General features: G+C 63.3%; 1 protein-coding gene across 1 annotated transcript; it reads left to right on the top strand.

The window, feature by feature from the left end:
* The first annotated feature begins 4,796 nt into the window (after nt 1-4,796).
* On the top strand, nt 4,797-10,992 carry CHMP6 (charged multivesicular body protein 6). Its single transcript, XM_045814175.2, has 8 exons — nt 4,797-4,928; nt 7,273-7,382; nt 7,474-7,561; nt 7,645-7,731; nt 8,557-8,622; nt 8,856-8,936; nt 10,191-10,245; nt 10,787-10,992. The coding sequence occupies exons 1-8, from the start codon at nt 4,866-4,868 to the stop codon at nt 10,840-10,842; spliced, it is 606 nt and encodes a 201-aa protein (XP_045670131.1). The 5' UTR covers nt 4,797-4,865; the 3' UTR covers nt 10,843-10,992.
* The last annotated feature ends 241 nt before the right edge of the window (nt 10,993-11,233 follow it).

Genomic DNA, 11,233 nt, shown 5'->3' with positions numbered 1-11,233 from the left:
TGGTCCCGCGTCTGTTCCTCTCTCAAGGCCCTAAAAGACGTGTCTCAGCACTTGACCTGCTGTAGTCCGGTGTCTCCACGCCCGTGGAGCCTGCAACGGTCGCCGGCAAACCGAACCTCTGTGTGGCCTTCCATGGCCCTCCCCCTGCAGCCTGCCCTGGCCCTCCCCCTGCAGTCCTTCCCCAGCCTCCCCCCTGCAGCCTGCCCTGGCCGTCCCCCCTGCAGTCCCTCCCAGGCCTTCCCTCTGCAGCCTCCCCTGGCCCTTCCCTCTGCAGCCTGCCCTGGCCCTACCCCTGCAGTCCCTCCCAGGCCTTCCCTCTGCAGCCAGCCCTGACCCTCCCCCCTGCAGTCCCTCCCAGGCCTTCCCTCTGCAGCCTGCCCTGACCCTCCCCCCTGCAGTCCCTCCCAGGCCTTCCCTCCACAGCCTGCCCTGGCCCTCCCCCCTGCAGCCCCTCCTGGCCCTCCCCCTACAGTCCCTCCCCAGCCTCCCCCCTGCAGCCTGCCCTGGCCCTCCCCGCTGCAGCCCCTCCTGGCCCTCCCCCTGCAGTCCCTCCCAGGCCTTCCCTCTGCAGCCTCCCCTGGCCCTCCCCTCTGCAGCCTGCCCTGGCCCTCCCCCTGCAGTCCCTCCCAAGCCTCCCCCCTGCAGCCCCAACCTCTCAGAGCTGCCTCCCTTCCCCCACCCTCCCAAGGATGCCTGCCCTGTAGGCTCCCAAGGCCCACCCCCCGGGGCTGCTCCAGTGTCCACGGTAGTGTCCACACAGTGGGTGGGGCCGACACCCTCACCTGTGTCTTCAACACCATTTCCTGAGCTCACACGCAATCCCTGGTGTGAAATTTGCCCGGATTCTTCTGACTTCTTCCAGAATGTTCTTTGGCTCAACCCACATTCTCTTCTGTTTCTGTTAGTGCCTCCTTAGTCTGACCCCCAGGACCCCTGAAAACTCTTAACACACCGTATGGCACTGTGTCAGAACTGCACCTGTACCCCAGCAGCCAGCCCCCAGCTCGGCCTCCGTCGGGGTGTCCTGGCCGAGCCGGGCGTCAGCAGGACCCACAGCCCCCACGCAAGCCCGTCACGGGACAACTGGCGTCGGGGCCCCAAGAAGGAAAGTCCCTCCGCTCAGGGCACGTGAGTGGGAGTGCCCGCCTCCTGTGGGCCCCGCCCTCCCCTCTGCGGATTGGCTCAGCTGTGCGCACGCCACCAGGCTCAGCCAATCAGCCTCCCTTCCCCCCATGGCCACAGCCGATTGGCCCGGGGAGGGAGGCCAATCAGAGCCCTTGTCGGGGAGCTAGGATAGGAGGATGGAGAGCAGGTGGACAGAGGAAGAGACCTCGAGTCCCAGATGGCTTCCTGTGCTGGCGCCGTGCAGCCAACTCCCCATTTGTCTCAAGGGCAGCTTACGTCATCTGCACCAGACGGAAGTCACTGGGGTCTCTCCAAGCGGGCTGCCAGCACCCTACCAGGCCTCCAGTGGCCCTGTTGATGGTGGCCTCCCACAAGGGCCATGTTTTCATACCAACATCCCCTGGGTCTGCGCGTCGTGGAATGGCCCCCCAAATGCCACCTCCACATTGACACCTTCCCTGGAAGCCGCATCGGGATCCCGGGCTACTTTCCACCCACCAGAGGAGTCTCCTGAGCCCCCTGGAAGCTACAGGCCACCTGGGGGCTTTGGCAGGTGAGACGGTGCAGCAGCCCGGGGCTGGAGGCCGCGGTCACTAGCACCACACACTTGGCGCAAGCTGCGGAGTCTCTGTACCCCCCAAGATCCAGGGATGGGACCCCCCCACCTTCATTCCTGCCACCCCATGGGTGGTTTAGAAGCGCCGGATCTCTGTATTAAACACTTGTGGCTTGAAATGCCCAGAGAGGTGCCCCGAGCAAAGGTGGGTGAGGCTGGGGTTCGTATCACAAGTCATTCCAGCAGAGAGCCCTGAAGGCAGAAGTCCACAGTAGGTTACAGGAAGTCACGATCTCATTATCGCGTGGTGGGTTGAACTGTGTCCCCTCAAAATTCAGATATTGAAGTCCTAAGCCCCGGTTCCTCTGAATGTGATCTAATTTGGAAGTAGGGTCTCTACAGAGGTAAGTAAGATAAAATGAGGTCACTAGGCCGGGCCCTGATCCCATTGGGCTGGGACCTTATAAAAAGGGAAAACCTGGACACAGACACACACAGGGGGCAGGTGCCAATGGCGGCAGAGACAAGCCGAGGAAGGCGGAAGGTGCCGGCAGAGTGCCGGCGGCTGGGCGAGGCCGGGAGCAGAGTCTCCTCAGAGCCTCCGGAGGACGTCATCCTGCCCACACCTCGACTTCAGCCTTCAGACTGAGAGACCTTGCGTTTCTGCTGCTTCCGCCGGCAGCTCTGTGGCAATGTGTCCCAGCAGCCCGAGCAGACTAACGCGGCCTGTGAAAGACCGGACGGGTGTCCGAGGCGAGCGGCGTCAGAACAGTGTCTGATGGCCTGGCCGCAAGCATTTCCTGAAAGCCGGGTTCTGGGAGCCCGAGAAGCGGCTGCAAAGCGGTGTTCAGGGGGGACGGTGGGGCGGGCTGGCGGTTCTGACTTCCCCGGCGAAGACTACATTTTCAAGAGGACAAGCAAGGCGCTTTAAATTCTCAGTTCCAGGGTAGAACCAGAGAATCGGGAATCTGTTGGACTGCTATAAAGGAAGATCTGATTTCTTGGGGCAGGACCGTTGTACCTGGAAGTCATCCCTCCAGCTTCATCCTGGGGCTGGCAGGATTCCACCACAGCGGGTTCTCCGCCCCGCCAGGTCCAGAAGGGAGAACGGAGGGCTGTGAGGATGGAGACAGTGGCGTGCAAGAACCTTGCCCCGCCCCCGAGCTAATCCCATCCAGCCTGGCCCAGCACAGGTGACCCTCCTCCCTGTCTGAGACAGCCCCTCCCCTGGGGACCGCACCGAGGCCGACACTTGCTAAGGGGGGGCTGATTCTCCTCAGGACCCCACCCCAAGAATACCAAGATCTCGCTGACTCACGCCGGGGAGCCACAGACAGGGACTCACTCTCTTTGGCCAGCTTGTGATAGAGGAGCCAGACCTGCAGACATTTCTCCTCCGCCAGCTAGCTTGATAGTCCAGGACGCTCGAGCAGCACAGCTAGGCCAGGCAGAGGAAGGCGCTCCCTTTCTGTCTCCAGCTGCTTCTGCCAGCGGGCCAGCAAGCAGAAGGCTCTTCAGTGAGTTTCCCCTCCACCTGTGGCTGCTTCTGGAGGACCTCCTCCAGCCTGTCCTGAGCCCAGCAAGATTCTCAGCCCTCGTGGGCTGCTTCTGTGGCCCCCATGGGACCTCTAGTGAGTTTCCCAGACAAGTGGTGGGCTCTCCTGCAGACCAGCTCTGGTTCTCAGCCTCTGAAACATTTCTTTGCCCCCAGCAGGCTGCATGGTCCCACAGCGGCCACGCCATCTCCAGCCAAGGCTGGACCTTACCCTCACAGGCGGCGGGGACACGCTGGTACGCAGAGTGCTCTCTCACAGGGATCTCTGGCTAATCGGGGTGTCCGGAAGGAAACACATGGGCAGCCACCTAGAATAGTGCCTGCCTTGTGGAACAGACGCAGAGCTCTAGGCCTTGAGGCCAAAACCCGACGTGAGTCACCACTGTGACGGCTTTCCCCCTGCCTCCCAGCGCTCACAAAGTGGCTGTGGCAGCAGGGATAGAGGCTACTGGGCTCAGCAACACAGGCTTCCCCCAACCAAGGCCCGCCTGCCCACCACAACCGTGGAGTGCCGGCCACTCAACGGCACCGAGCCCCCAGAATAGCACCACTCCCTAGGGGACCAGCCAGCCACCGGAGAGCAGCTCGGCTGACCAGGATGTTCCCATCGTGGGGCAGTGACTTGTCCTCGCTGGGTAGACACTCCCTCCGGATACGGATTTCCCTTCTCACCTGCGGGGATCTCTGCTGGAGCAGCACGCGTGTGCGCTTGGAGGATGGCCAGCACAGGGCCCACACAACGGCGCTTCTGACCAAGGAGGTCATTTCGCAGAAGGAGGTGAGGCAGGGGCTCATGCCCTGGGATTGCTCATCTCAGACACCCGCTGCCCACCAGCCGCTGGGCCGTTAGGACGGTGGCCCGGCCCATTGCAGAAGGATCAGCTGGGGTGACCGAGCAGGGCTGGGCGCTGTCCTGTGAGACGCAGTGTGCCCTCCCAACCAGGGACTCACGGCCAGGACATACAGGTGGGAACCAGGGCTGCACGTGTGAGTGGCTCCCCACTCCAAAGCCCCGTGCAGGCTTTCATCCCCAAGGGCTGGAGGCTTCTGCCAGGGCACATGGAACAAGAGTGGAGATGGGCAATGCTGGGCAGGTCCGGGCACTGAGCCGCAGGCCAGGCGCATCCAGAGTCACCGGGGCACAGGGCTGGGTGGACTGTCCAGGTAGCTCTCAGGAGACACCTGGAAGCCTGCAGGTTGAATATAACATCACTAAACACAGCATTTTGTGGTCAGCACCAGCCAGGGGGCAGTGGCCCGGGCACAAGATTTCTGACCACCTGAGGATACTGTCCACAGGTTACCTTGCAAGGATCCCGCCCAAACAGGAGATTGGAACTTTTCGTCTTCATCTGCACAGCCGGGGGGCATTCTGGAAGTACACGCGAAACGCGTCATTTAGGACTGCGCAGGCCAGGCCGGCAGTGTCGTCGTGCCACTGTCGCGGAGCCCTACGGGGGCGGATTCGAACCCTTGGACCGCCGGCCGCTGGCCCGCACGCGCTTCGCCTTCTGAGGCGCCTGGCCCCGCGCGGCCGCCGTAGGGGGCGGGGCCAGGCTACGGAGGCCGCGAGGGCCGCGGCGGTGGCGGCGAGGGGGCGCGGCGGGCGGGGCCGCGGGCCGGGGCGCCATGGGCAACCTGTTCGGCCGCAAGAAGCAGAGCCGGGTCACCGAGCAAGACAAGGCGGTGCTGGTAAGAGCCGGGCCCGCGGCGACGGGGCGCAGACTGGGGCAGGGTTGCCAGGGCCCGGGAGGGCCTGCCGCTCCGCCGGGCGGGCTTCCCGCAGCCGGGTGGCGGCGCCGGACCGGGTGGCGGCGGGCGTCCCGAGCCCCGAGGCGCGGCCCCTGGCGGGCTGCTGGCGACCCGAGCGAGGGCAGACGGCGCCGCGGTGTCGGGGGCGGCGCGGAGGGCCGTAGTACACCTGGTCTGCAGGCGAGCGCGCGCCCCACGACCCGGGGCCGGGGAAGGGGGACCTGTACCGCCGGGTGACGCGCCCCGCGCCCGGGACGGGGGGTCGCGGCCCCAACCGCGGCGCGGGGTCGAGATTCCGGCCGCGCCAGCCTCGCCCGGGTCTGCGAGCCTCTTGGTTCCCCTAAGGCGGCCGGGCCCGGCGAGAGTGCTGGGCTGCCAGCACCCCGCACTGCTGTTCCCGTGGTGTTGCTGTTCCTGCTGCAGATTCGGGGGAGCTGCGGGAGGAAAGTTAGTTTCTGTGGGAGGAACTAACTGTGTGACGGGTTAAGCGAAACGGCATGTCGGGACTAACCCGTTTTTGTAAGAAGTGTGCCAGGAAGGAGGTGGTCCAAAATCTGGGCAGAGCTTGCCTTTGCTCCTGCTTTCTTTTCAAAACTGTCAGCAACAAACACACGTTATTTTTGTACTAAGAGAGAAACAAATTCAAATGACAGATGGTTTTTCCACCTTGGCTTCAGAGACCCTATGTTATAAGACGTTATAGACTGAAGTTCCCCAGATGAAGGAGAATCAGCCCCGTCTGTCCCTAGGGAAAATCTGACTGGCGGCGGTGGGTGCCGTGCGGCCTGGGAAGAGGAGCACTTAGCTCTGGGGAGGCAGGGGCGCGTCTGTCTGATGGCTTCTCCCGCCGGAGGGAAGCCCCCAAGGCGATTCTCTTCTCTTCTCCAGGCCAGACTCACCTTTTGGTTTCTCTTCCGGGAGGCCTTTCTACTTTCCAGGAATTGTTTGGTGTGGCCGTGGCCCAGACTGGACCGACGCGGTCTGCACACAATAAACCAAGTTACTGCCTGATGTTTTCCTAGGATGTAAAGCTGAGCTGGAAGCTCCGGGCCCCAGTGTGCTGTCTGTCCTGTGGCCCTCTACTGACGCCCCTCATTTGACAAAGGAGGCCATCTGGCCACACCTGCTTTTATGGGCTCGTCTTCAGTACTTTGTACACACCCCGCTTGGACAATGGCCCGAGGGGCAGGGGCGGGCGCCCAGCTCCTGGGGAAGAACTGCAGCGAGAACTGAGAAGACTGGGCACGACATAGGCTGGCCACGGCGTCTCTGGGCCATGGGGCCAGGATAGCAGGCACCTTTCATTGCAGCAAGGGGAGTGTGTGCAGCCATCGCGAGCCTGACCCACGGGCCATGTGGTGTCCTGGGGCAGGCGCCTAGGAGAATGTGCTGTGGAGGGAGCCATGAAACAGACCCCTGCAGACACGTCTACACTGGTGGATGATTTCTCACTATACTGAGTCTTAAAGAGGTACCAACCTTTTGACTTAATTAACTCACAGCAGTTGACCCTAAAGGTAGAATGCTACGGATGGGAAATGCCCTGTGCCTGCAGCTGCTCACCGTAGCCTCGGAAATGGTGAAATCTGGAAGAAATGTGCATGGCCTAAAATACGGTAGAATGAACTGACGTGTAAGTGACCGTGCATCCTTTCTGGGACAGTACTCGGGGGTCCCAGGTGCTTGGCAAGATCACCAAACATTTCATCCAGATGTGCCGTCTGTTGTCAACTCGGTTATGGTGATAAGGGACAAGAGCAGGAGAGCTAAACACATCAAGAACACGTCTGAAGCCGGCAGAGCAAAGCCCGGATGGAAGGCCCCAACTCCTCGCTGTGGCTGCGGTGGGATGGTGGCTCTCTGGGGCCTGTGTTGTCTCTGAACCTCTGAGGCAGGGCGACACTCTGGCCTGCCCCGCAACACCCACAGCCCTGCTGGCAGTGGTGCATTTGAGAGCAGGCTTTCCACCTCAGCGCTGTGGACACCGGGGCTGGCTCCCCCTCTGTGTGGGGCGGCCCAGGCATTGCAGGGTGCTGAGCAGTGCCCCTGGCCTCCACCCACTGGTGCCAGGAGCATGCCCCCCCCCCAGTGGCGACAGCCGCCAGTGTCTCCAGATGTTGCCCTCTGTGCCCTTTGTCTCCACAGAGAACTGTGTCTCAGAGGGTGTGCTGCCAGGGGCGGCCGTGAGGGCGGCCTCCAGGCTGGCCTCGCCAGGGGCTGGGTGGCCCGCGCAGGGCCCAGGGCAGTGAGGGCGTGCTGTTGACCCAGGCCTGCTCTCTCGCAGCAACTGAAGCAGCAGCGGGACAAGCTGAAGCAGTACCAGAAGAGGGTCACTCAGCAGCTGGAGCGGGAGCGGGAGATCGCCAGGCAGCTCCTGCGGGACGGGAAGAAGGAGTGAGTGGGGCCCCGGGCAGGGGTGGGCCCGGCCCAGGGAAGGCCGGCCAGCGGGCGCGGCTGCCGGCTCACTGCATGGTCCCCTCTGCAGACGGGCCAAGCTACTGCTCAGGAAGAAGCGGTACCGGGAGCAGCTTCTGGACAAGACGGAAAACCAGATCACCAGCCTGGAGACGATGGTAGGCGGAGTGGGCTGTGGGGGGAGATGGAGGTGGGGAAGGCAGGCCCCTGACCGCCTGGTTGGCTTCGACTTCCACCTCAGGTCCAGAGCATCGAGTTCACCCAGATTGAGATGAAGGTAGTCGAAGGGCTGCAGGTTGGAAACGAGTGTCTGAAAAAGATGCACCAGGTAGGTCCTTGCAGGGTTGGGAGCAGAGAGGAAGGGGAGCGGGTGAACGAGGGGGCGGGGCTTGTTCTGGAGGCCACAGTTGTGCCCACGTCATTGGCCAGGAGCTGCTGGTGCCAGCTGGGAATGTGGGGGAGCAGTTGCTACCGGGAGAGGGTGACGGTGTTAGTGGTGGACAGACTCAGGGGATTGACCTGATCATGGGGGGATGGGCACAGACTATGAATTGGGTCCACAGATGCTCAAGTGACTGGAACAGAAGTCCAGGAGGGTGCAGGAAGGGTGTGGTGAACTAATTGGGAGGGCTTCCTGGAGGAGGTGAACACGGCCTCGTAGGAAGCGGCATAGAGGTGGGTGGCAAAAGGAGGGGTGAGGCTCAGAGAGGCCGCGCCCCAGCTGACCCCATCTCCTGATGAGTGGACAGCACCCCAGAGCGCCACAGCCAGCCAGCTTCTCTGACCGGCCATCTGGTGCTGTACCTGCCAGTCCAGAAAAGGCCCTTCTCTGAGCCCACACGAATCATGTCAGCGGCCCAGAAAAGGATTGACACCTTTTTACTGATTTCTCCCTGGACCCCCGAGGGCTGCTTGCGGTGCCCGAAGGTCTGGGGCAAAGGGCCAGGAGTCCGAGCAGTGCCCTCAAGGCTTCTGAAGAGATGGGCCTTTTCAGAGACCTGAGCCTCTGTGTGTGGGCCCAGCCCGCGGCAGAAACCCCCAGAACTGTGTCGTGTCCTGCGTGGCCTGACTTGTGCCCTGCCGGTCCAGGTGGCCTTACCGCAAGGGCTTCTGTTACGTGCCTCACTGACGAGACTAACTCTGAACTGATTAGGTGATGTCCATAGAAGAAGTGGAGCGGATACTGGAGGAGACCCAGGAGGCCGTGGAGTACCAGCGGGTAGGTATCGCCGGGTCACAGGGACCCCACCTTCCACCAGCCCGCAAGTGCACCTGCAGCCCACGTGAGTGCCTCGTGGCCGCCCTCGAGGGCCGTGCCGGCCCGTGCTTGTGGTGGTCACGTTTTCTCAAGTGAGGGGGGCCTTGAGCCACGGGCTGTCTCCTTCCTCCACAAGGGGCCACCTTACCCCCTGCCCCAGCCTGGCCGTGGTCCTCATTTCTGCTCTTTTGCAGCAAATAGATGAGCTGTTGGCAGGAAGCTTCACTCAGGAGGATGAAGATGCCATCCTAGAGGAGCTCAATGCAATCACTGAGGTAATGGGACCCCCCAGGACTGAGCGCAGTCACTCGGGTGACGGGACCCCCCCCAGGACTGAGCGCAGTCACTCGGGTGACGGGACCCCCCCCAGGACTGAGCGCAGTCACTCGGGTGACGGGACCCCCCCCAGGACTGAGCGCAGTCACTCGGGTGACGGGACCCCCCCCCAGGACTGAGCGCAGTCACTCGGGTGACGGGACCCCCCCCAGGACTGAGCGCAGTCACTCGGGTGACGGGACCCCCCAGGACTGAGCGCAGTCACTCGGGTGACGGGACCCCCCCCCCCCAGGACTGAGCGCAGTCACTCGGGTGACGGGACCCCCCAGGACTGAGCGCAGTCACTCGGGTGACGGGACCCCCCAGGAGGCCTCTGCCCATCGTGGTCTTTGGCCTTGGGTCATGGGCACACAATCCTGGTTTTGCACTTGGTGTCCCTAAAACGACTAGAATTTGTGCTACGCTGAAGCCCATTCTCCTCGTGTAGCTGGCTGACAGCAGGGAGAAACGCCGAAGAGAACGGTTTCCTGGGTTGTGCACCCCAGAATGCTGCCGCTGCTGGAGCAGCCTGTAGCCAGGCGTGCCTGGACAGCACCACAGTGCTGACTCCTCGCTCCCTCGGCGCCCTCTGGGGGACAGAGTGTGGCTTTGCGATCACGTGGGTGTTCTTTCCCTTTGGTGGCCTGGTCACTCACTGTACACGTGGCCCTGAACGCTGCTAACGTTGTCCCATGCAGGCCCCAAGGCCTGTGTCCGCCCCCTGACTGGGCGATCTCCGCCTCTGGGTCACTGCTCCAGGCCGCCACATTCTCCCTGTGACCCCACCTGCCACTCCCCGTACCCGCAAGGGGGCCAGCTGGTTAGTGTCGCTGCTCTCTGCCCTTCAGTGTCCCGTGGGCACCTGCCTCCGGATGTCCTTCCTCCCGAGGACCTGAGTGCCCCCTGAGTGGCCAGGGGAGCCAGCTGGGGGGTGGACCATGTGTTGCCCCTGGGGACGGCCAGCTCCGCCACAGACCTGCCCCAGAGCGAGCACAGCGGGGGCGCCTCTGCAGCTCCGGAACCCGTGTGCGCGCGTGTTCCCCGGCCGGCGCGCCTGCACTGCCAGGGTCTGAACCGGAGTCCCCAGGGAAGCCCCACGGGGCGATTCAAGTGTCAGCGGTGCCGGGCGCTGCGGAGGCCGCGCTCTGGAGCTCTGGTGTGAGAGCTTCTTGCTCAGACGGTGTCCTACAGCCTCCACCCTCTGTTTCTCGTAGGAGCAAATGGAGCTCCCAGAGGTTCCTGCAGAGCCCCTTCCCAAAAAGAAACCAGGTACGCGCTTGTTCTGTCCTTCGGAGAACAGTTGAGTTCTAGAACGAAGCAAGGTGCCCGGGCCGCGAGGGCCTTCCCTTCCCGCTTGCTGGAAGTGGGTTCCTGTCTCCCCAGCCGGGCCGCTGAGCTTGCCGAGGCCAGCTCGGGAGGAGCACAGGCCTCGCTCTGGGCTGGGGCCTGGCTCTCTGGGATGGGGGCGACCTTGGAGCCTAACCCCATTCAGAGAGGCGTAGCCCGTAGGCAGAGCTGGGAAAAGGCCGTGTCCAGCCCAGGACGAGCCGTCCTCTAAATAGAACAGCCCTGTGGTGCCATTCGCCGCCGGGGCCCTGCGAGGCTGGTGGTCCCTCAGCGTTTCTGCCCCTCTCCCCGTTCCTCCTTCACGCCAGGCCCGAGTGCTTGCGCCTCGGCCCGTCAGCCCCGCAGGCCCTGCCCAGAGCACGTCACCCTGGAACCTGGCCCCTTGCCGCCTCCCCTCTTCTCTGGATGTTTCTGCCTCTGGGGTCTTCTCTACTCAACAAACACCTCTTTCTTTCCTCCACAGAAAAAGTCCCCAGCGAGGCCAGGCCCAAGCAGGTGGAGCTGGTGGCAGCTTCGTAACCTGGCCTCCTCTCGTGGGACTGGCGGGGACTCCCCGGCGACTGGGGCCCACAGAGTTTGGGTGCGTGGCCAGCCCTGACCTGGCTCCCAGGGGGCCGGTGCCAGGCCAGGCCGGTCAGGTGCTGATGGAGCAGCGTGGCGCGCACAGGGCTTGATACCAAGATGACTCTATGGAGCATTTCCCTGGTGCTGCTGTCTTGCTCTCATTTCTGGATTAGATGGCAACATTCAGACCCTCCGGCCATACACAGCTTCTGACGCCGTGGTTCCCACGCGGCCACAGGCAGGCCCGACGCTCCTGGTGCTGGCCACACTCCTGTCCCCGGCCCCGCAAGGCTCCACAGGCCACCTTCTCCGCAGCTCGCTCCCTTCTTTGGAGGGCGCGTCGAAG

Source organism: Ursus americanus, chromosome 23, assembly GCF_024610735.1.
Source record: "Ursus americanus isolate L20-20 chromosome 23, mUrsAme1.1.p, whole genome shotgun sequence".
Lineage (NCBI taxonomy): Eukaryota > Metazoa > Chordata > Mammalia > Carnivora > Ursidae > Ursus > Ursus americanus.
The sequence above is the reverse complement of the archived record's forward strand: the minus strand, read 5'-3'. Positions and strand labels throughout refer to the sequence as shown.